We start from the raw sequence: 26679 nt of genomic DNA, 5'->3' as shown, positions 1-26679 counted from the left end.
ACTTGAATAATATATAAAAGGGGAGCTAGGGAAGTTCAATGTTCCAATTTAGAGAATTATATTATTATTATTATTATTATTATTATTATTATTATTATTATTATTATTATTATTATTATTATATTACAATATATGGAATGGGAGAAACGAATCTCTGACTTCAAAGTCGATAAGACAAAGTTTATGTCATGTTTATGTTGGTTATGTAAACTGTTATTGGTTGTCAAAACTATTAAAGTTTTTCCGCCATTAAACTTTCAAGTTTGTGTTTAAAAAATTCATGAACTTTAAAAATAGCATGTTTAATAGGTCTTTGTACTTTCAATTTTGCGTCTAAGAAAACAATGGACTTTGAAGATATTTAATAAGTTGTTATAGGTTGTAAATTGATATAAGTTTTGTCGTGAAGTTTGTGTTTAAAAAATTCCTGAACTTTAAAAAAGTTTAATAAGTCTTCGAACTTTCAATTTTGTGTTTAAAAAGATAGTGAACTTTAAAGATGTTTAATAAGTTTCTCAACTTTCAACTTTGTATCTAATTTTTCTCTCACACATTCAAAATTTTTAAGAATTAACTAACATATATTAGATATGAAATTGGATTTTATGTCTAATGAGACTCAGAACTTTAATTTTAGTATCTACCAGGTCCATGAATTTTAGAAAACAACTAAGAGGTCAAGGAATTATGTGACATAAAATTGAAATTTAAGAGACCTATTGGATATAAAATTAAAGTTTAAGGACGTTTAGATACTTCAAAGTTCCATGGTCAAATATATACAAAAGCCTACAAGTTCAAAAATTAAATTTGTAATTAAACCTCATTTATTTTTATCTCATGCTTACAAAAGCATTGGTTTAATATTAGATTTTGATTATCAACTTAAGCATAGTTTAACTGGTTAAAAATTATAGCTTCGACCAAAAGAAGTTAGAGGCTCAAAAGAGTATCTCCGATGATAATGTCGTATAAAATATGGTTATCTTAAATTTACAAAAGATAACATGGTATCTTCTTTTTCCTTTTTTCATGGGTTTTTTTTTTTTTTTTTGTAAAGAATGGTATGACATGCAGGTTTTTTTTTAAAAAAATTATAATATGTAGAGTGAAAAAATCGAATATCTGATCCTGAGACCAGTACAACAAATTTTATGTCAGTTGGATTATATTCATATTAACGACATGAGGTATCTGATTAGATTGGTGACACTATTTTAATTTGACTAGAGTAATTAACACGAACTAAATTGAAATAAATAATCAAAATGAGTAGAAACTGAAATAAATAAATAAATAATATATATAAAAGAAAATACAAAATAAAGATTTCTCGAAGAAATAAGGTTTTATTTCTATTTGTAAGGGAAAATTTTATGTTAAATATTTTTCACTTAAAATAATGGTCACTTTTAAAAAATATACAATGACAAAAATAAACCAAAATTAAAAGTTCTAAACCTATGGAAATAAAAAGTAATAATTATAAGAGGACACTAATGGCAGCACAACCAAAGAGTAATGAAAATGCAAGTAATTTAGTTTGTTAGGGTCCCCATAAGAATTTATGTAACACATGAAGAAGCAATAATAATAACAATAATAATACATATAGAGAAAAGTTGATGAAATGATGGTGGATGTCATTTATTTCAAAATATATATATGTGTGTGTGTATATATATGGTTGCTGTTATTATTTATGAAGAGATATATGCATGAGAAAGGCTTTTAACACAAAGTAGTTAGGAATATGCAGACTGAATATGGAATATAAATACATACACACTCCAACTATATATTAATATGGAAAATTGGTATTTATTTTGGCAATAAATTGTAGGGATTTTGTGATGCATATATATATATATTAAGGACATTGTGAGCCAACTAAGAAAGACACAAGAATTTAATATGTTTTAAAGTTTGGTCTTTTATGACAAAAATAAAGGTAGATGCAAAATCCATTATCATTTTGATCATATTATTTTTAAAATGATTTTTTAAAGGAAAATTATTTTTAATAAAAAAATGGCTTAAAATATTTTCAAATATGGTAAAGTGTCACAGTCTAATTAGCGATAGACATTGATAGGCATCTATCATAGTCAATCAGTGATAGTTTCTATCACACTATCACTAATAGATAGTAATATTTTGTTATATTTATAAATATTTTGATTCATTTTTCTATATTTAATAGTCACCCTTTTATAAATAGAAAATATTAGTATAAGTAAAAATAGGAAAAAAAAAATTAATGATGTTACAAAAAGTTTTTCATCAATAAAAAAAATGTCAAATTATTTATATAAATAGGAAAAAAAACACGGTTAGACACTGATAGACTTCTATCAGCCTCTATCAAAAAATATTAAAATTTTGCTATTTTGTGTAACTAATTTCTCTTATTTAATTATTTTTTTAAATGTCCCTATAAAAATGTGTGACTGCCTTTTAATGACGGTTAGATGGATATTCCATATCCTAAAAATAAGTAAAGTATTTTAAATTTAAAAAAAATGAATTTATAACCTAAAATAGCATATTTATCAAATCATTCATTTTTTCCATGTGATTCTACATTTTAAAACTTTTATGGCATACCAAACAAATTTTGAAAGTGTGTTGCATGATTAATTAGTTCTTGCAAAAGTACAAGTGTAGTTTATCTCAAAAAAATAAATAAATAAATAAATAAAAGTGCAAAGTTATGATGTCAAGTTTTAATTAATTCAATGAATTGAGTGTCATCATCTTTAATATTGATTTTTCTAACTCAATTAAATATCATTGTCACTGACATTTAATTTTAAGTAAAAGAATCTTAATAGGTAGAGGGAAATACACCTTTAATAAAACTATAACTATATGGAGACATTTTATTTCATCCATTAGATTAAATACATATTAGAAAGTGATTTTAAAAGAGTTGAAATCACTTTAAAATACATTTTTAACCACTCAAAATTTATTTAATATTTAATTGTACACTTTCAAACTCAGTTTTTATGTCATCATATTTTTATTTCATATTTTTGTGTATTTCAACATTTATATATATGAATTAGTCACCAAACATCTTTACCTTTTGTTTTAATTTTGTATTTTCTAAAAATATATATAATATCTTATTTTTTTGAGTACACTTGAACATGTCCGAAAAACTTAATTCTATTTTAATTTTCTTTCATGTACATATACAAATGTACAAATATTTTTGGATATTTATAAAATTATTTTATAAAAATTAATTGAATGTCTTTTATAATTATTTTGCAAATAGTATTAATTAAACTCGATATCATATATCAATGCATTTAAAATTATTATAGGTTTTGTCACTAAGTTTTGAAACTTTTGATTAATAAATCTCTAGACTTTTAATTTTGACTCTAGTTCCTGAAAAATGTTGAATAAATATATAACTTAATTTTTAAGATCTTAGAAATATTGAAAATGTTTAAAAATTAATTGTTTTATAAGACAAAAAAAAGGAGTTTGTATTCAATTGAACCTTAAATTTTAAATTTTATAGTTAATAGATAAAATTAATTTAAAAATGTGTCTAATGTACCTATTAAGCACAAAGTTAAATTTAGTGTCTAATATAACATCTATGTTTTAACATTTTCAAATACGTAAGAGACTTATTGGATGCATAATTGATATTTTAGGAATCTATCAAATACAAAAATCGAAAATTTATGTATATATAAAACATTTTAAAAAGTTTAGGAACTATATATATACACACGAATCTAAAAGTTTATGAGCCAAAACTTCTAACTTATATATATTTATGTCACATATCATGAAGTTTTGGATCCGTTACTGATTCAAAGCATATTTCATCATAACTTCCACTATTTTAGAATCACTTTCAAACATGTTAAATATTATAACCAAAATGCATCATCTCTTGAGAAGTTGACATTTTTTTTTATGGAAACTTGTCTTGTGCTCTTTTAAGCATGTACTAAAATATATATTTATCCTCTTTGTCAATTATTTCTTAGGGGGATTTTTAAAAATAGAAAAACAAAGAAAATTATTTATACAATATAGTAAAATTTTAATCTTTTTTAATAAAGGTTGATAGAAGTCTATCAATGTCTATCAATGTTAGAAACTGATAGAAGTATATCAATGATAGACGTTGATAGTAGTCTATCAGTATTTATCAATATTTCTTTTACTATTTCTGTAAAAAGTTTAACATTTTTTTTATCTCTAAAATTTTCCCTATTTCACTTATACATATTTTTTAGTACAATTCTTTTTTTGATAAATATATAAATTTAGTACAATTATTTCTTATATTTTAGTTTTACGTACACATTAAAAAAATATAGATTTCATCGTATGTCTGACCAAGATGGACAATGAAAAGTGTACAACATACAAAAAAAAAAAAACAAAAAAAAAAAAGCAAAAAAAAAGGCAAAAAAATGTTTTTGTTTTTTACCATATTATCTATTAAATTGGATATTTATTGCGTAGATTCAATTGATTCAAATAATATTTGATACGTTTGTCATACTAAGGGCTCGTTTGGATTGATTTGAGAAAAAAAGTGTTTTTTTAAAAAAAATCATTTTTATTTAAACACTTTTGACAAAAATTGTTGAAAATGCACTTCAAAAGCTTGGGTTGCCAAACACTCTAATTTTTTTCAAAATGACTTATTTTTTTAAATTACACACTTTAAAATACATTCCAAACACATCCAAAACTGTGTTAAATCATAAGAAAATGTTCACTACATCAAACCCCCTTTTAACTTAACATAAATTTTGAATATTAAATTTGGTTATAGAAATACATCTTTGATATAAATGTGATACTCTTTTTTTGTTACATTCCCGACTCTTAAAGTCGCCTCACATAAAATAAAAGAAAAGAAAAAAATTGGAAAATGATTATCTATATATAAATTTTTAGTACAATCAAGACCGGTGAATTCGAACCGTATATTTTGTGATGATTAACACATAAAATGCCAATTGAACTATGCTCTCATTAGTAAACTTTAATCCAATTATAACTCATAACATAACATATATCTAGATGAACACTTATTATCACAAAATTATTTGACTAATTAAATATCAAAGTCACATGACCTTGTCATTAAACTTTACTTTTCAAGAAACAAAATAAAAAGTCTTGGCAAACTTTGATCACATTAGAAAGGTCACTATAAGTTACAAAGTGATCAAATCATTTTTTAAAAAAAAAATTTGTGTAAAAAAAAAGTCTCTTAGACTTTAAAAAGTATCTTAATAAGTACTAAGTTTTAAATAGTATCTTAACAAGTACTGAATTTTCAATTATATGTCTAATAAGTATCTAGATTTTAAAAATGTTTAGTAAATCTCTAAACTTTTAGTTTTGTGTCTAGTAATTATTAATGTATTCAAAATACTTACAAGTCGATTGGCCTATTAGATTTACTTCCTAATTTTATTTGTAACAAAACTCTAAATTAAACTTTTAATTTTGTGCTTAGAAATTCAGGGGATTCTCGGTCACATCCATACAAGTGGAGTTTCTTTTCGTATAATAGTAAGTGAGAAATTTGAAGTACAAAGCTTTTTGTTATTAATATATATTAGTTGTTAGTTAAGCTATGCTCGTTTTGGTATGTAAGAGCGGGGTTAGGTATTCGAAAAAAATGAAAATAAATCTTGAAATATTATTTTAAATTTCTTTCATGTATAAAAACACTCTTGAATTATCACTCACCGCGAGAATGGAATCAAAACTAATTAAGTTTCACAATTATTTTGTCTAAAAGATCACGTCAACAATTTGAAAATAATAGTTCCTCAATAATTGAGTAGAGAGTTTATGTCTTCCATCTAAATGAACAATATGGTTAAAACTAAATTAACAAACAATACTATTATTCAACAACAATAGAAATTAATGTGTTTGTATATATGTAAGAAAATTTTCACAAATAGAAAAAATGTCAAACTATGCATGAAAATAGTAAAAAAAAATACTAATAGATACTAATAGACTATTCTATTAATTCTTATCACTGATAGATACTGATAGATTTCTATTCGCCTCTATCGAAGAAGATTGAGTTTTGTTATTTTGTGTAAATAGTTTTCCTTATTTTTCTATTTTTGAAAATAAATATATATAGAAATGGGTGAAGATTTAAATCGATAATCTTTTGGCCAATAATATATGCCTTAAATGGATCATATGAGTTATGTTCGAGTGGATAATTTTATAAAAACATTTAAAATATGATACTCTACCGAATTTTTCCCATGAAGCAATCAAAATAAACTTCGCTAATATTTTATTAGCCTTATAAAGCTTGATACATCTTCACTAGTTCCTAAAACTCTTAAACCAGTTTGTTGTGAAAAAAAAACCCGTCACTTCTATTGTAGGAACAAGAAAAAAAATAATTGAGAAATGAAAAGAAATCAACAAAACTTAGAAACACAAATTTGGGTGGAAAACTCCAAATTGAAAAAAAAAAAAACATCAAAAGAAAATCCACCATGTGAAAAACTATTACAATCACATAAAAATCTCTCTAATCTAATTATGAGAATGTTGTATCAAAGCTTTTGTACTATTTACCCTTTTTTCTACTCAACAAGAGAATACTAAAAGAAAAATCAATTAGTATAAGCACATTCGATCTTAAAGTATTTTTAGGTGAGACGATTTGAAAACAAAGTCATAGGACTCGTTTATATTATTTGGAATATATTCTTATTCATTTTAGAGGTAGGAAACGAAGCAACATTAAAATCAATTAAATTGATTTTGTGGGGTTTTTTTTTCCCTTCTTTTTGGAGTTTGGGAGAGAAGATTGAAACCAAAAACTTTTAAGATTATTAATTAACCATTATTCTTAAATCATAGGGAGAAAAAAAAACTCACTTTTGCTTCTCTTTGATCAAAAAGTTTCTTGTAATGGAGAGGATCTTCTTTTAAGCAAGAATCTCGCCTCCCAATGCTTGACAGAAATGAAAACCAAAAGAAAAAGAGAGAAAGCTAAAAATTATGAACGAAAATGAGAATGAATATTCTCATTTCTTTGATGAAGTTTACTAAAATTGTGGAATATTGGAATCGATTAGAACAAAAATTTAATAGTACCATGTACTATTGGAATCATCTCTTGATTTCTGTTGCAAAATTTGGGAAAACATTATCCCCACATACATACCATTCACTTTAGTATCTAAAGTTTCGTTTGTTAATCATTTCGTTTTTTGTTTTTTATTTTTGAAAACTAAGTCTATTTTCTCTTCATTTCTTACCTTGATTTGCATCTTTCTTAAGCATGGTAGTTGAATTCTTAGACAAATTCCAAAAACAAAAACAACTTTTGAAAGTTACTTTTTTAGTTTTCAAAATTTAGCTTAATCTTATTTTAGTCTTTGAACTTTGAATGATGTTCTATTTTGGTCCCTAAACTTTAAAAGAATGTCAATTTTAGTCCTTGAACTTTAAATATTGTTTATTTGGTCCCTAAACTTGTAAAATTGTTCATTTTAGTCCTTAAACATTTAAAAAGTGCTTATTTTGGTCCCTACTATATTAAGATTTTGTTAACTTTTTAACAAAATAGCAAGATAATTTATATCTTTGGAAAGCTACCAAATAATTTAGTTACGTAAAAAATCTATAGTTTTAATTTTGAATAACGTGGAAAAACGGAAGAATTTAAAATATGTTTTTAGTTCAAAATTTTGATCCTTGAATATATTGATGCATTGGTTGTTGTCATTTTACTTCACTTTCATCTTGCTCAATACATCTAAAGCATAGAATATATTGATGCATTGGTTGTTGTCATTTTACTTCACTTTCATCTTGCTCAATACATCTAAAGCATAGTCATCCAAAAACAAAGAGTTTGAAAAATATATTGAATTAACAAATAAACATTTTTTATTTTTATACAAATTAACATGTTTATTACTTAATAAACATACGTACATTTTAATGCTTATTTTTTATGTTTCATGAATTTTTTTAGGATAATATGAAAATGTTGGTTCACATTTTATGTCGTTAGGAACCCATAAAAAAAGATGAAAATAACGAGATGTGATATAAACTTAAAAATATGGTAGACAATATCAAACGTTATTTATCGTGTTTATTTTAACCATAAATTTCTAATTTCATTAGTGTAAGTTTGATACAAATCAAGAAAGAAATATTTAGTTTCAATATCATTTACCAATAAAGTCATGTTACACCATCTATATGTTCTTAAAATGCACATGATAATACATGTCTTCAATTTTTTGTACAAAAACTTGTCAAAATGTAAAAATTGCGACGCACTTTCAAGTCTAAAAGTTAAAGACTACAACACATGGCGATACAACTTGACAATTTTATGTACAAAAAATGTTCTTTTGCACCTTTGTTAATCAACTACCAAACATGTTCTCTAAGTCAATATTCTTTAATAATTTAAACGAAGTTTTTTAGTACCTTCTAAAGGGACCTTGTAACTTTGTAAAGGTCATTTTATACTCTATTTTGAAAGTGAGAAGCATGAAAACGGAACTTTGGAAAGGCAAATGAATAGAATTCAAAAGGAATATTTAGATTACCGTAATGAAATTAAGATTATTGATAATCTAATTACAATGAGATCTATTATCAAAATCATATGAGAATGTTCGAGTTTGTATTTTGAATGCATGATTGGTTTAATTGTTCCTTATTAGTACTTTAGAGTATTTTTGTATTAAATATATTACTATGGCGTATTAGAAGAGTATATATATGAGATTACATACACGTCGACTAACATTCTTCGAAATCTCGAGTTTCTAACAACGTAAGTAGAGAGCTACCACTAGAGCATTTCTCAATAAATTCAAACACACAAAATTGATTACCATTACACTACAAGATACCTCAAGCATCCAAAATAATTACACATTTAGTGTAGGTGCCTTAAAAGGGAAAAAGAGATCATGGAGACATTATAAGGAAATAATACAACAAGAGTAAAGAGAACAACAACACAAAAGAATCATCACAAGCCACACTCAACACACATCAGGCTAAAATTGAATAGCATATGCATAGCCATAGCCATGTCATGTAATTATTTCAGATTCATAAGAGAAAACAAGAGAAGGAAATGAAAATAAATGTGAAAAAAGAGTAGAGTAGGGGTGCAACTGGGTATTGTAGGGACGTGTCAAAAAGCTGTAAGGAAAGGGAAAACGGGGGCGTGTGCAACAAGTAAAAAATGGCAGAGAAAAGAAGGTTTATTTAATAATTTTTATGGTAAATCGTACCAATCTTTCCATCAGAGCCACAGCATTATCCTACCTAAATCATTGTTCTATGGAGTGTACGAGTGTGTTTCTGTTGTGATAAAAAAAACAGACATACAGATTCAGTATGAACGGACTAAAAAGCTTTCACTCTATATGGACTTTTCTTTCCTTTTTTTTCTCTTTTCTTTTCTATCTTACACAAGTGACGACAGAAATCTTCAACGTGTAGCTTTTAAATTTATCAGGATCTATAATAAGAAAGAGAAGAGCCAAGTTTAGGTATTTACCACAGTGTAGAAGTAGGCATGGGAGAATCACTTCACCATTTCTGCAAGTTTTCCACCTTCTTCATCAATCCCATAACCAAAGCTCCATCACTTTCACTGTATTTTTAATCAATGGCCAACTAATAAGATGAGAAAAGAAAGAGGAAATGTATGATGGAAATTAGAAATCATCAGAGCTGCGATATATTCTTTCTGTTTATTGAAAACAAAGCAAGAAGATTCGTACATGGGGCTAGATGTATATATTATATTATATACAATCATTATTGGGTTTGTAGTAATACACAGACTAGCCAAAAGATGCAATTATTGCTGAAAGAATACATTGAAATGTAGAGTAAAGATACCATCTTTTTTTTAATCATGATTGATACAAGGGGAAAGCTAATTTCGTTTTAATTTCTTCACCAGCTAGCAAATGGTGAGTTATGCTAAGACGCTTAGGATATTAATGTTCCTCTTTCAATAATTCGAGCAGCCGATTTTATGTTCGAACTCTGGTGGAATATTACGACTCCTTCCCCCAACAAATTTTTTACCCTAAAGAGTCCTAGCTGCAGCGAGTATTTGACTGTAACCTCTTCAATATAACAGAGACAGCACTTCAGTCGACGTTTATTCATCCAAACTTGCGAATAAATCATAATGGGAATTCCTTCTGAAGAGCATCAAGATTGCGGGAATCACAGGCTTCCAGCATGTCATTCCTTGATGCACAGCTGCAAAACAGAGAAATCCATGATTTTATATTTGTATTAAAGTGTAGGTGATGCAAGAATAAAATCTCTTCAAATCACATACCTCAGTGAAATTCTTAAATATTGCCATGCATTGTCTGCTTTTGGATTCATACTAAGTGACCTCACATAGTACTTAATTGATTCCTCATAGAGCCCCTAAAAGAGCAGAAAAAGAGAAAATCGATTAATGTTTCCGTACATTTTTATTACTTAACTGTAAAAGAAAGGTTCATCCTAGAAACTAGAAATGATTGATTAATAACTTGAAAAAAAATGTAGGAGAGAGGACTTCACAACTTTTTGATAATTCACTGAGACAGGAAAAAGAAGAAAAAAATGAAGCATAGGATACATACCTGATTAGCATAACTGATTCCCATATTGGCCCAGGCACGTACATAATTAGGCTTCAAATCAAGTGCCTATGAGACAAATTAAATCAGTTAAAATAAATAAAAGTAAACATGCAACCAAAAACATTGTTTCCAATGACAGAATGCATTAAATACATAATTTGGGATAAGAACAAGGCAAGTTGTTAACGGCCTAATGAAGTTTAGTTTTTCACATGGTGGCCAGCAAAGAACATTGTTTCCAATGAGAATATGACCATACACAAGAAAAATCCTGTAAAACGTCTCCAACCCTATAGTGAATGATGAGGGCATGCATAAATTGAGAAAACAGTTCAAACTTCAGTCCACAGCTTCACCACAGGTTCCTACAACAATAGTGTAGAAGCATTATTCTTTCTTCCATTTATTCTCAATGAGAGCTTCACTTTTAACCAAAAACATAACTCGATCTTCAAACCATAACGTTAGGAGATTACTGTCGCCCTGATTCTGTGACTACTTGTTTTGTATCCTCACAAATTTAAATGTAAATGAATTCTTCTCGTGAAATCATCTATTCAAATACATGCATACATATACACACTACCATAATGGAGAACTTCTCACTTGAAAATAAGACAGTATCCTACCTTTCCTCCACAGACAGACAATCTTTCTTCCTCAACTTATCCAAACTTCCTCTACAGACAGACAATCTTTTCTTCCTCTAACTTATCAACTCCTCTACAGATAGACAATCTTTTCTTCCTCTAACTTATCAACAACTTCCTCTACAGCTGACAATCTTTCTTCCTTAACTTATCAACAACTTCCTCTACAGCTGACAATCTTTCTTCCTTTCCTTATGGTTCCTTCTCAGCTTCCCCACCATTACTGAATGCAAATAGACTTTTTCATAGCAAAGAGAAGATGAGTTTGATGTATGCGTTAAAGGTAAAAGGATCAGTTGTGTTAGGTTAGTCATATTATTTTTTAATTGTTATGGATGGGAGAGTTAAATTAGCAAAATATATAGACGATTGGAATTCTAACTACATTGTTGCCCTGTCTACTTAAAGTGGGTAAAATAGTTGGATTGAACAGAGCTTCGCAACTATACATCCACATTTTATTTGATCCTCTCCTTGGACTATATATGGCTGTCCACACCGACCATCCTTAAACTGTTTTACGACGCCTGTAGTTGAGGTACAGCAGCAACTTAATGACAAGGATGCAATATTAACAAGTTGAAGTCCCATCTGAAATGGGTACACATCAGTAAGCGACAGATACGGCCACTAATAAGAATCATGTTGTTCAACTATTTGTAGGAGATAAGATATAAATGCATCTTAAGTTGCACCTTGTCGATAAAGAAAACAAACTTTAGCTAAACATTCAAATGTAGACCTTGCTCATTGGTTTGTTGGGCTTTCCAGATTACTGATTTCATTGGTGATGCTAATAGATTCACTGAAATGATAACAATGTTACAACTGCTCATTCCCTCCATTTGAACTAACGTCGCAGATTAATAGAACTCCTCCCCCTTGTTAAAAATTTTCTCCAACCATTACACAATCACTCTTGTTAGCCCAAAGAATTTGTCTTTGGGGCTCCCTCCCCAAGAGGAACTAACACTTCTCAATCCAAAAGGCGTACCTAGTTGGATACAAATCAATCCCACAACTATTCCTCTCTTCACTGCTTTTGCTCTTCCTCCTCCAATCCACTCACCTAAGTAGTATTCTAAAGACTTCAAACTCCATATTCAATACCCTAGATGGATACAACCAGCTTTTTTGTCGTTTCTCTCACCCTCCCTCCCTCTCACTCAATTCCAATGTTGCTTGTTTTCAACATGATGAATAACTAAGTATCTCCCCTGTTCAAATATTTTTATGGAATGGAATTAAGACCATCTCTTTCTTAAATAATGTTTGAATGCTGACTATTTCTCATTGAATTTTGTTTTTATCTAAAAATAATGTCAAGCACCAAGATAAACTGTAGAGAGAGAGAGAGAGAACAGGGCTCATTACCTGTTGATAAGCTAATATAGCATCAGCACTTTGAATGCTGTTAGCTTGTGTAGCACCTAGCTTGTTCCAAAGAGAGTAATCTTGCGGCTTTAGTTTCAAGGCTGTCTGAAAGGATGCAATTGCTTTGTCAAATTCTCTGGACAAATTATAAAGGACACCAAGTACTATGTGCACATCAACATCATCAGGAAACATTTGTGCAGCTTCGTTAAATAAGCCAGCTACCTGCACATACAGAACAATGATGCATAATTTTAGACCAAAGAGAGAAAAGGATGCTTGATGACTATAATCTTAAGTTCCATATTAAATGCTCCTAGATGCTAATGAAGTTCGTTCATTGGTATTATTGTTATGAGAAAACGAAGAAATACAAGGGCAGTCAAAAATAAAGCCAACAAAAAAAGAGCAAGGCTACAAAAAGAAAAGCTTCAATCAAGTAAAATTAAAACCTAAAGGATAATTACAAACTAGCCAAGCTAATGAAATCCAAAATCCTAATCAACGAAAAATTCAGTGGAAAAAGCACATCAAGCAAATCGATTAATTGAATCTATTTTTCCCCTTAAATTTCCATAAAGTGACAGAATCAACACTTAAGGGGTGTAACTGTGCAAGGGAAAACCAAAAAACCAAATAAACGCTTCAACCAACCAAAACCAAAACCGGTTCAGTTCAGCAGTTGTTTCACTTTACACACAAGAAAAACTGATCAAATTTGGTCGGGTTACCCAAGCTAACCAATAATATATATATATATTAATATAATAAGAGTCAAATTTGAATCAAAACTCATCAGCTGTTAATCTATCTCTAAATTCACTCTAGAATTCTCTTCTGCAAGTGTCCAAACCCCGTGGATGCCACTTTTTTATGATGTGCATTTCATGCAAAAATTCTGTGCTCGTGGACAAACATGAAGTGCTCCAACCCGACCAACATTAACATGCACCCCTCCGACTTGACCCACACTGCACATGCTTAGGTTAAGCAAATGGCAAACCAAACCAACTAAACCGGTAGTTAAACAGTTCGATTAGTATGATGATGCGATTCAGCTTCAGTTTGACTCTCATACCAAGCCAAACTGAACCGATTACACCCGTAATACAGATATCTACGCACTTACATCAGATGTATTCAATATACCTCTTAATATTCATTATCATGAGCATGAATATTAAGCTCACAAAAGAAAGCCCAACTACATGAAGAGGTTCCAATCAAGTCAAATGAAACCTAGCATATGCTTACAAAAAAAACAAAAAGAGGAAACACATAATCTAATAAGAGAACAAACATCACAGGAAGAACTCTCTTTCAGCCTACAGATTCTATTATTTATTTATTTCTCTTACCCCCCTCCCCCCCCCCCCCAAAAAAAAAAAAAAAAGAAAAGGCAATGCATTAAAAAAAACAACAACAACAAACAAACAAACAGCAGTTATAACATTTCTGGATTCTTCGCTATTTGTTACAACATCCAACTCCAAATTCTATTTTTTGTAGCAGTTAGCACGCTGCAGAAATCATGGAAGTAAATGCCAAACCTTAATGCCCATGGACTTGAAAGTAATTTTAGCACATTAATGAAATCAGATAACTGGATTTAATCGAAAATGTTATACCTTCACCTAGTTTTCTATGCCTTCACTACTACATGCTAAAGCAACAAACTATAGATAGGCACATTTTGCAATAATAAATTTCCCTGTATTTCTATGTTTGTAATAAAAGCTGATAGAAGAATGAACAGAAAAAGCATGGTGCTTACATCAGCATAGTACAATGAGTCAGAAAGCTCCGGTTTTGCAAGTGTTCCATACTTTGGGTGATGCTGTAACCATCCATACAAGTATCTTAATGCAGCAGCTTGCTCCAATTCTGCAGTAATTATTTTAGTCATCGACCAATTTATTTATTTAAAGAACACGCCCATTACATGTCAAAAAATTACAAAGGGAGGACTAGGGTGGTTGAACTAAAAGAGAAGGCTATGAAGATTACAAAGGTCTTTCCAATTGGTGGTCACGGAATAAAATTTTCTTACAGATGAAGGCCAACTAAAGAGAGAGTCAATTAAATCCAATCTCACACATCACCCCCACTATCTTCATTTTCCCCTAGAAAACATAACAACAGTTGAGATATGAAGCCACGCTTAATCATTTGGATTGAAATCCCTCTCTTCTTTTTAATATTGCATGCTTTAATTAATTTCATTTGTTAACCATTTGAACCTATATATTTGATACTACTAGAGAACTTAAAACAATATTCAATATGCTAGGCAGGAAGACACCTAAGTTTGAACCCATAACCTAGGTTATAGTTTGCCAAGTGAATCACCTAGCCAAACCATGGTGGTTACCATCATTCATTATTGACACCAGAGAACTATCTGATCCTACAATATTCAACATCAAGAAACTTAAAAGGATAATAGTTGATGATCCCACATCCCCCAAAGGATTTTTTTGTGTATTTCATACATCAGTAAAATTGTTTCAAAAAAAATAATAAATAAATAAATAAATATCTCGTCTGAAACCCATATTTAAACTAAAGTCTTCAATGGAGCTATATATGATTTTTGTGCGAACTCACTACAAAAATTCAACTCTAGTAACCATCATCTTTCCGTCAAGATAATTAAAAAATTGCTGAAGTGAATATAAATCATATAAAGCATGTAATTAGTTGAGGAAGCAACTGACCATTTGTGTGACTCACACCAAGCGCAAGAAGCACCTCTAAGTTTGTAGGGTCAACATCCAGTGCCCGCTTCATGGCAGCAATAGCCTGCAGATATCAATTTATAGTATATTTATTATACAAAAATAATCAGAAATCAGAAATTAAACATGAGATGGCACACCACAATACCGGGAGTATAATTTCCATGAAAAACGGATCACCTAACTAATAGAATCAGAAGTATTAGTATTACACGTCAGAAAAGAACTGAATACAACAGGCCTCTAGAAAATGGTTGAGCATGTAATACAACTTGAGTAAAGGCCCTTCAAATATTTTCAGTTTTCACGTACAAACATATTCTATATAACTACTTCCCAAGGTTTTGGAAACTCGAGTCCAAGTTGAACTCATCACAGGAAATTAGTAAATTAATAGTTTTGCCTTCTGATTATGCCATAATCAAGTGATTGCATAAGAAGATTTGACAATTTTACCAAAAATGGTGAATATCAAATACCACATCAACTGAAGAGATAGTGATTTCAATTCAATAATTTAGTTCACAATACAGAAGAAACATAGAAGTTCTAGCAAAATATTACTAAACAATATAAGCAAAAATTATCGAACTAATCATTCTGTATAAAAAAAATATTAAGTATCTATTTGATCTTCTATTTCTAAACATTTCACATCAAGAATGTTAAATACCTAGTTGGTCTTCTATTTCTAAACATTTCACATCAAGAATATTAAATACCTAGTTGGTTTGTTTCTTTATCAAAAAAAAAACAAAAAAAAAAAAATACCTAGTTGGTCTTATAAGCCAAAAATTCTACATCGAGAACGTAAAATACCTGTTGATCATCATCATTTTCAGCATGTGCAATTCCAAGCAGCCTCCAACCTTCTGAATTTTCAGGGTTTTTCATAACTTCAGCCTCTAAAGCAAGCACTGCCTCACTCAGAAGGCCTTTACGGAACAGTTCCTGGCCTTCCTTCAAGGGATTTGGATGACCAACATATGGGTTCATATCAGAAAAGACATATATTCCCTTTGAAGCATCCGTTTTCCCCTTGGCGGCTATTTGTTCATTTACATACCTGTCAGAAAGGTAGAGCAGAATGCAGAAAATAATTTAATATAGACAGGTGTTACAGCATTACAATATAGTCACTTGAAATAAAACGTCAGACTTACTCATCATATGCATTTGCCCAATTATCGGCTTCTCCAGAAGCCCCTTCTCCAACCTGCTGACCAAATTCTTCCACCCAGTCTTGCATGTGCAACTTGGAAAATTCATTTACCCATGGATCATCCGACACATGTTGCTTCTCTTCAGCAAACTCATCAGCCCACCGATTAGTTTGATTAGAAACCTGGAACCATTTTTATCAGAAAAAGTAAGTTTTGTACGAGCTTTTAAATACTATTTTACATGGAAAACATAGATAACTTAGACCCTATTTGATAACGATTTTGTCTTTAGTTTTCTGTTTTTGAAATTTATGCATGTTTCTTCTCAATTTCTCTATTACGAAATTTATCTATCTTAAAAAAACACTTGCATTCCTAGACAAATTCTGAAAACAAGAACAGATTTTTGAAAGCTATATTTTTATTTAGTTTCAAACTCAGCTTAGTTTTTGAAAACATGAGTAGAAAGTGGATAACAAAATATAAATATATGGGTAGAAGTAATGCTTATAAGTGTGATTTTTAAAAACCAAAAACCAAATGGTTATCAAGTAGGACCTTATTAATTTGATTCAAATATTCTGAATAACTTGGAAAGAGGTAAGAGAATTTTGTAGATAGACTGATAGTTTTGGTGGGGCTGTGGGAATGAGAACAAGTCGACTTTTCTAAATCCAGATCGGTTTCCAATTCCACCTAGAAAATTTTGAAGGTTCTGGATTTTTCACAATTTTGGACGATTGGAAGCCTGTAGTATCACTTCCTTTCCCCAAGCAAGCTAGGGCTGCCCCTAAGTTAGTCTTTAACTCAAAGAAATTTGCCGTTTCCATCTAATTTTCCCTCTTAAATTTTTATGAATTGAAAAATTATATACATACATACATACGCACACATACATAATGTAAAGTTTGGCTCGCTAAAACCTTTGGCTCCAACCCTAGTTATGGGAAAGATTTCTAGCACTCTCAACATTCCATTCTTCCATTTTTATCAATGAATGACGAAAATGGAACAAAAAACAAAACAATAACCAAACAATAAAATTATTCATGTAAACCACCCACCCACACACCCAACAGATTGTCAGATTGTGGGGTGGGGAACACAAAGGGGTACAACTTGTTTCATGACTTACAAATTCATCAGCCCAGGGAAGACCCCCACTATATTGTTGCTGATACTCGGAAGCCCAGTTATCTGTTGGAGATAAAGAGTTTGGCTTGACTTGATTATCATCGATAATAAGTTCACCCCTACTCATCTTCGAAACAAACTGAAGAAACTTTGAGTTCTGCATCCCAAACGGGTCAAAGATCAAATTTGGGTTTTTTTTATAAAAATGATATACGTTATCAAACCTTTTTCTATTAAAACCAATTTTACAACATTGCCAAGCATAATTGATCAAACCAACTATTCGTCGACATTTAATTATGTGTTGTATGTTGCAATCTTATCAATATGAAGGAAAAATGAAAAACATCAGATATGTTTTAGATGAATGAAATACTAAAAACATGTTACAAAATACCTACCTGAAATTTAGGGTCATTATTTTCAGCTAACGTATTTGCAAGCTTGCGAGTTTGCTCCATTGCAGATAAGTTCATCATATTACCACCTGCCATTTTTTCTGCCGACGCTAACTGAAACTTCTCCTGTGGCAATATATCAAGAGAATTAGAGGTTGATATTAGGCATTGTGCATACAGAAGGACACTGTGCATGACCTTGAAGTCGAATATAAGTTATTATATTGAATGAGAGTCACATTAGGCACTGTGCAATGTGCATATAGAATCTATTATAATACTAGCCAAGAGTGAAGGACATATAATTACATATAGAAAGTAAAACAAGGTCCCGTAACACATAGGCCATGGAGTGTAGTTGATGGTGGTCAACCAAGATATTAACTAGCCAAAACAACTACTAAGAAGCCTTATCATAGTCTAAACCTTAAAAATCAAATAGGCGATAACTCTATATGACCAGATTGTCTAGCATGCTAAAATAACTCTGTATGACCAAGTTTACAGACTAAACTTCACAACTGATCCAATAGAAAGTTCTGTTTCTAATTTCATAACTACCAAGGATTATAAGCTTGCGATGTGATGCCCACCTACAGATTGACAGTTCCATGAATTTCATTGAACAACTAATTGTCATTTTTTTTCTTTTTTGGGTAAGAAATAACAAATGATTCAGTTAATCACTCTAATTCAAAGAATAAATTACAAAATGATCATTAGAAAGCTAACAAACACACCAGCCACAGCTCGTGTAATATAGATAGATCAGATGGCTATCAGCATTATAGGTGCAACTTGTAGGACAAGCTGTGCTCCTTACCTGCTCAAACTCAGAGGCCCAGCCATTGGCACCATATTGTTGTTCAAAGGATTGAGCCCAAGCATCATGATCACCATACTTTTCCCTGTTTAGGCTATATTCAGAAGCCCACCCATCTGCAATATGACCACCAGGTCTCTGGAGAGCTTGAGATTCATTCCAATAATCCTCCAACTCATGAAACCTACCAGGTTGAGGCCCCCTAACCTGTTTACTGGTATCAATATCCAAGGAAGATAGAAGTGCATTTACCTGGCGGAATTGAAATCAAAGAAACTCTTATAAGTTTTCATTAACAATTTACCAATTGAACTAACAGAAGTTGATATGCTCAATCCTTCTCTTCGCGACACATATGGAATCATAAAAGAGGTTAGGTTTACAATCCCTTTTCTTGAGACTATGGTTCTTTTTATGAACACAATTAGAGGATCACTTTTTTAATACGTTTGGTGTCTAGGACCAATGACTCCCCTTTTCACATACTTCTTTTGCCATTAATAGACTCTTATCTTAAGAATCATAAATATTTCAAGCAACAATTTTTTTTCAAGATTTGCAGTTCGTTCTTTTAAGATAAACGGAAGTGGTCATTCTTAACCCAAAAGAAAAAAACTGTAAGAAAAAGAAATTGAAATGAAAACATGGAGTTAAACAAAATGAAAGATGAGAGCCAATCATGAGATGTGACATGAAGATGGCGAAATCCTATTGCACTCAAACTAATGCTTGGATAATGCCTGGAAATTTGGTATGGAAAAGCTAACTACATGCTTTCTGATGAATTGGTACTAAAGATAGAAATCTCAAAAACCTGTGCATTTATGAAGTCTTCACTCTTATCTGCAAAAAAATGTCGAGCCATTATGCTACTACGATCCCGTATACATTGTTTATCACCTTCAGATAGTCCCAATAAAGGAAGAGGGGCTGGATGAAAAGGTATTCCACCACGGCTACTCTCTACAAATGAGTGCAAAAAGGTTGACAGCACTCTTTGCGGTGGCCCTGGTTTAGAGTAAAGGTGAAGTTAAAAAATAAATAATTAAGGCCAAGAGAAATATCAAATTCAAGCTCTAATACTAATAGATGTCACATAGTCAATGTTAAATTTTTAGAACTTTGTGATGAACTAAAAAGAATATTCTATTCTACCATGTCAGTCATGGTTGAAAAATCTGCATATTTCATAGCATTCTTTAGGTTTTCGGAGATAGATTTTAACTAGGCTTTTCAAAGATAGATTTTAACTAGGCTTTAGCCTCAAAATTAAAATTTTATATAATTCAAAATAAAATTACGAGATTGCAAATACAACAGTTGAGACAACTGCTGTTGACTCTGCCAATAATATCCAGGAATTGGAGTTTCAAGACTACAATCTGGAAGTGCTTCAATTAAATATACAACACTGGCGACATATTAACCCAACTAGTATACACAAGCATCTTCACAAGTCAATTGATGGATGAAAGGTGTTGCCGGCCAAAAGCCTGGAACTCCATGTCTCCAACTAAAACTAAATCTTCCCTAAAATGCATTGAACTGCAACTTGGGGTTCCCTTAATTTAATTATGGAATTAAGGAGTTGAGTTCAAGTCCTGAATTGGGAATCCAGACTTAACAAACAACGTCGCTGAATTAAAATTTTGTTATATCAATACCACATTCCTTTGGAAAAGGTTTCACAACAACACAAAAAGCAGTCGAACTGCCAACGATGTCAACCATCCAGAATCTTAAAGACTAAAGAGGACACTTAGAAGTACCATCCAATATCGGTTGATGCTGAGAAGCAGGTACTTGGTCATAAATACGATCAAATTCAGCAAGACTTGGTTGCATTTCTCTCAAGTGGGCAGGAGGAGGACCGGCTTGTACCTCATTCCATGCAGAGGTCAGACCATTCTGATCGGCAGCCGAGTGGAAGGCATTAAGAAAATTTGACGCCTGACATTAAGCAAAATAGAAACAAAAGATATGAGAATTCCGAAAAGAAATTCAGAAAACAAAAAACAAAGAGAACCTGCTGATTAGGGTGAAGCGGTGGATGATCAAACTCAGACCCAGGGAGCTGCCCATGGGTCTCAGGACCAAAAGGCCTTTCAGGACCTGTAAGCTGCGATGTAGGAATTTCCCGTAGCCTTTCCTGCTCAGAATATAGTTCAAAACATAAGATGAATAACCAATCTGATTTCACAAGACAAAAAAAAAACATCAAATTCATGAATTAACATATCAAAGTACTAAAAAAAACACAATTCTAAAGAAACCCCAGATAAAAGAAAGCAACAAAAATATCAAATTGAAAACCAACCTGGGTCTTGGAAGAGGAGCCGATTAGAGCGTTGGCAAGGGCACCAAGAGGGTTAGAAGAAGACGAAGAACCAGGAACAGCACAAGCAGCTCCTCCAGTAACCAAGTCTCGCATCGCCATATCTGGTTTCTTTTCGACCTTGACGAACAGTCAATTTTCCTCCTCTTGATTCGGTTTTTTCCCGTCGCTGTTTCAAATTGCTCTCTTTTCCCAAGAACTGCTACCGATTACGTAAAATAGGATTGATTTTGAGGTGAAATTGCTGGGAAAGACGATAACGAGATGGGCTCTGGGTGTGTTCTGTTTGAACACTGTGAGCCACAATTGCGAACCTCCTTGTGGAGCCGAGTCCACAAAATTAAATAGAAATACGATCATATTTCACCGCCATAGTTAGAAGTCCGAAGAACATCAATCCCTAAACCAAATAGGATAACTATATATGTCTTTTATTCTCCGATTAGGAATCCCTCTTTACGAATACAAATCATCTTTTATTCTATATTGTTTCAATTCAATAATTCAGATTTTTCAAATGTTATAATTTTATTTTTCGAATTTAAATTTTGAATTTTGTTTTAATTTGTTCTTAAAATTTGAAATATTATATTTTTTAACTTTACTAAATGGTTACTTTTTGTCTCTAATCTGAATAGGTATAAACATTTTTTTCAATTATAAACTTATTTAAACATTTATATCTATTAATTAATATAAAAAAATTATAATTAATTCAATTTTACTATTTTTCTTTATTATTAAAATTAAATTTAAAATTTTACTTTATAATCATTTTAAATTAATTAATAAACATTGATCTCAAAGACTAAAAACGAGTATTCAAACAAATTAAATATTAGTATTTAATGAAAATTTGAGGTTAACCATATAAATTTTGAAATCTATAGACCAAATAAACAAAAAATTTCTTTTTTTTCCTCTTTTCTAAGTCAGCTGTTTTCCTTTGTTGTTTAGATAGAGTGTGGACTCTCCCTAATTCGATCAAAGTTATAAAACTAATAAAAATATAATCTCACAAATCTAAAATTAAAATCTACAACCAAATTATATTATATATTTAAATCTCAAATTAAATAATAAGATTGTGTTACATTTGACATTAGTTAAATCCACAAAAATTATATTATTCAAACTCAAATTAGATTGTGTTAGTCAAATTCACAAAATATTTAAATTTCTAATTAAATAATTAAATATTTTGTATGTTCACAAAACAACCATCTCCACATATTAATTTTCTCACAATATTTTCATTATTTTTATGATTAATCCAATCAAGGGATTAGGACTTCCTAAATTATTTTAGCTCTCTGGAACACTCGAACAACATGTGTTCTATAGTCTCCGAGACAAAACCACATAAAGGACACTAAGGCAACACTTCCATGTAACGACATCAAAGATCTAAGCAAGTAGGTAAGCAATTATGGAAGGCTCTCTAAACAAAATGTTGAATTTTAGATAATATTGACTTACTATGTGTTGATTTTGGAAATTTCATAATCGTAGAGGGTGCAAACTGATTTCTAAAAATCCGTTTGATAGTTTTCTATTTTCTGTTTCTTGTTCCCAATTCTCTTTTTTTGTTCGAGTATCAGACTTGTTTCATAATCTATTCACTTTCTTGTTTCCAAAATTTGTTTTTCTCTATCCCATCCCATGTTTCTATTTGCTACTTATATTTAAAAGTTCATATAAATAATCAAATGTTATGTTTATTATGCTGGTTATGGTATGCGCCACCTTAATTTGCTCGAGTGGTTTTTTAATTCAATTCCTTGGTAATACAAATTTTATTTTCTCTTTTGCTTTTTATTTCTTTATTTTACATTTGTATATTATTTTAATTTCTTACTTTTAAAATATCTAATAAATACATTTATGTATATTTTTTTATTTCTTTAATTTGGAATTAAAAGTTTTCAATATGTATATTTATATTTGGTATTTTAATTTTGCAATTTATAATTTTTCAATTAAAATGCATTTAGCTTCACTTTAATATTTTACAACCATGACATTTAGTAAGATAATACAATTGAGTTGAATTTGAGTCGTCATCATTTAAGTCAAATGAATTGAGTGACAAATAACATTGTTGAATCAAATTTAGAAAACATTTTAAGGCCTATTTTGGGGCCCAACTTTAACTGGGTGGAGTGGACTATTATAACTCACCCTATATTTGAGGCTTCAATTATAATAGTTGGTGTTTCAAACTATTATAACTCATGATTAAATACATGAGTTGTTTTCAAATAAAGGAATGAGTCAACTTATTAACAAATATAGCAAAATTTCACTACCTATCAGTGATAGATCATGATCGACATCTATATGTCAGTGATAGATGTCTATCACGGTCTATCACTGATAGACAGTAACATTTTACTATACTTGAAAATATTTTTAGTATTTTATTATTTTAAACGATTATCCTAAATGATGGAATATAAAGAACACATGCACATCGGAAGCAAGGAAAACGATAATGTTCTAATTGTAATAAAAACAAGAATAAGCATGCAAAAGGGATAGAAAATACAACCTTTGAAGGCTCTACCACAAACTTCCTCTCCCGTACATGAACGACACCACCAACGGTAAATCTCCGCTATTCTCCGGTTGAAGAACACGGTTGTGGGACTATTTTGTTAGTGAAAATAAGGGAATTTCACTATAAAAAGAATGAGGGTAAAGAGAAATGAGGTGGAAGATTATAGGTCAAAAGTTGAGGGAAGCATTAGTCTTGCAATTTTAAGAAACATAGCTATTTAAAGAGAAAACACTAGCATGTAATCCCATTTTGCGTGTCTTCCACCTCAAATTCCACTAGCATGTAATCTCTAAGTGTCAAGCTTGAGAAATGTCACTTCAAAGTCCACTTAGTGGAAAAATCCAACAATTGGATTTTTTCACTAACTAATTTTTTTTATTAAAAAAATAAAATACGATTTTCAGATTTTGGAAATTATTTAATTAAAACAATTTCAACTAAATAAAATAAACAAATTTAATATCATATATTAAATTGTGTTTGACACTTAGCTTTGATTAATCTAATCAAGTTTAAAAAACACTTTCATGCTAATGGTCAAGTATACTCTAAAAAATAATTAATTAATTAATAAATTATTTAATTATCAATTATATCTCATATAACATATAATTTTCCCTAAAACCCGAATTTGAACATTTCAAATTCTTACTTCACCTAGTTTTTCAATTTTGTCTGTATTGAGCTAGCAAGGAGACCTGATGGACCTACAGATCATGGGCTCCAACAATCCGAGACTAACGGGTCAAACTCTTTAACCTAGTTAATCAACATTCGTTAACTAACAGAATTGTCCACTATAGCTTGTAATTGTGCTCCCTGTAGATATATTATGTGTCCATTTGATATAACCATGATAAGTAAGTCAACCCTTCACTGGTTGTTCGTAATAATGGTTGGATCAAAAGTTGTTTTACCCCCGAGATTACATCTTGCTTCTTATGTCCCATTAATCCTCTAATGAACAATTGGTTTGTGATCCAATCACTAAACCGAGTCCCTCTTAGGCCAATGAGAGGGTGAGGCCCCTTGTTCAAGACTCAGAGTTAGCACTTAAGGGAACAACCTCTCTACTATCTCTAAAAGCGGGTATGAGTGAATTTCGTCTTGCACCCTATGTCCTCAGCTAACTACCCAGTCTTACCCCTAAAATGGGAGACTTATTGAGCCAACGCTGTTGAGTCAACCCTCACCCATGCAAATCTAAGAATAATCCTTAATAAATAGAATTTCATAGTTAGCTCAGGATGAAGGTCAAGTAACCTAGGTCATCGCTTTGAAATAGTCAATCTTAAACAGTAAACAGCGTTATAAAATAAGAGTGACTTAATTCTTGGTCCAATCTTATGCAAACTCATTGCATAGGACGCCCCCCGCTCTTCATGTCAATACATGAATGAATCATGATCACTTCGTCTGTAGCACTTTACAACAAATTGTAGCAATTACAGAGTGGGAACAAATCCAATGATGTTACTTCGTTTGTAGCACTTTACAACAAATTGTAGCAACTACAGAGTGGGCAACATCCAATAGTGTTACCCGAATAAGGTACCTAGTCTTATTCATATACTATAGACCATTTTGGCTATTTACTAAATTTGGTCCACTCTTTGTTGAGTTTTATGTCCTAAAATTCGTGGTTTGTAAACAATAAAACTTATTCTAAAAATTCAATAAGTTGTTATTGAAAATATGTATTCTTATTTTGTTTTAGAAATCCAATAAACTAAAAGACCCATGACTATTACATTAGTACTTGAACTTTATGTGGAGACATAAAAATGGATCAGGTTTAAGTAAATAGTCAAAATGATCTATAATATATGAATGAAATTGGGTACTTTATTCTGGTGACACTATTAGATGTGATCCACTTTGTAGTTGTTACAAAGAGTTGTAAAGTGCAACAAACGATGTGATCCTAATTCATACATGTTATGACACAAGGAGTTGGGGTGTGCAATGGGTTTGTACAAGATCAGACCACGAAATCAGTCACTCTTACTTTATAACGATGTTTACTGTTTAAGACTGACTATTTTAAAGCGATGACCTAGGTAACTTGACCTTAATCCTAAGCTAACTACGAACTCCTATTTATTCAGGATACTTATATTTGCATAGGTAAGGATTGGCTCAACAGTTTCGGCTCAATAAACCTCCATTTTAAGAGTAAGACTGGGTAGATAGCTGGAGACATAGGGTGCAAGATAGAATTTACTCATACCCACTTTTAGGGATAGTAGAGAAGTTGTTCCCTTAAGTGCTGACTTCGGATCTTGAACAAGGGGCCCTACCCTTTCATTGGCCTGAGGGGGACTCGGTTTGTTGATCGGATCACAAACCAATTGTTCATTAGAGGATTAGTGGAACTTAAGGAACAAGAGGTAATCTCGAAGATAAAATAGACATTTGACCCAACTTTTATTACGAACAACCTGTGAAGGTTTAACTTACTAATCATAGTTATATCGAGTAGACGTAATATATCTACAGTGAGGGGAGTACAACTATGGGCTTTAGTGGAGTGACCTAATAGTTAACGAATGGGGGTTAATTCAATCTAATGAGTTTAGTCAATTAATCTCAGATCGTTGGAGCTCATGATCTGTAGGTCGGCGAGTTCCCCCTACGAGCTCGTAAATGGATTAGCTTTAAAGTAGCGTGACAAGTTAATTTGAAACGTTTAAATTAGAATTAAGGAAACTAGAAATTATATGAGATATAATTACGCGTTTAATTTGAGAAATTAAACAAAATTGGAGAATTAAATAATATTTAAATATGATTTAAATATTAAATTCATGAAGGAGAAATTTGTGTAA

The 26679-nt window shown here is 30.7% G+C and overlaps 1 protein-coding gene across 3 annotated transcripts; it reads right to left on the bottom strand.

Moving 5' to 3' along the window:
- Positions 1-9263: 9263 nt before the first annotated feature.
- On the bottom strand, positions 9264-21789 carry PEX5 (peroxin 5). Of its 3 annotated transcripts, XR_005485569.2 has the most exons (17): positions 21274-21744; positions 20983-21105; positions 20726-20906; positions 19771-19964; positions 18957-19208; positions 18137-18259; positions 17737-17892; positions 16602-16783; positions 16258-16504; positions 15418-15502; positions 14475-14584; positions 12701-12925; positions 10677-10742; positions 10382-10476; positions 10159-10299; positions 9581-9676; positions 9264-9381 (listed from the first exon to the last, which is right to left on the bottom strand). XR_005485569.2 is itself a non-coding variant. In XM_039048246.2 (15 exons), exons 1-15 carry the CDS (start codon positions 21391-21393, stop codon positions 10221-10223), a joined length of 2238 nt encoding a protein of 745 aa, XP_038904174.1. In that variant the 5' UTR covers positions 21394-21789; the 3' UTR covers positions 9758-10220. The 3 variants fall into 3 exon arrangements, 1 of the variants encoding a protein (XP_038904174.1); XR_005485568.2 differs by having other exon boundaries at positions 9264-9676; XM_039048246.2 differs by lacking the exons at positions 9264-9381; positions 9581-9676 and having other exon boundaries at positions 9758-10299; positions 21274-21789.
- Positions 21790-26679: the final 4890 nt, after the last annotated feature.

The sequence above is a fragment of the Benincasa hispida genome, chromosome 11 (assembly GCF_027475165.1).
Source record: "Benincasa hispida cultivar pf3 chromosome 11, pf3_genome.v1.1, whole genome shotgun sequence".
Classification (NCBI taxonomy): domain Eukaryota; kingdom Viridiplantae; phylum Streptophyta; class Magnoliopsida; order Cucurbitales; family Cucurbitaceae; genus Benincasa; species Benincasa hispida.
The sequence above is the reverse complement of the archived record's forward strand: the minus strand, read 5'-3'. Positions and strand labels throughout refer to the sequence as shown.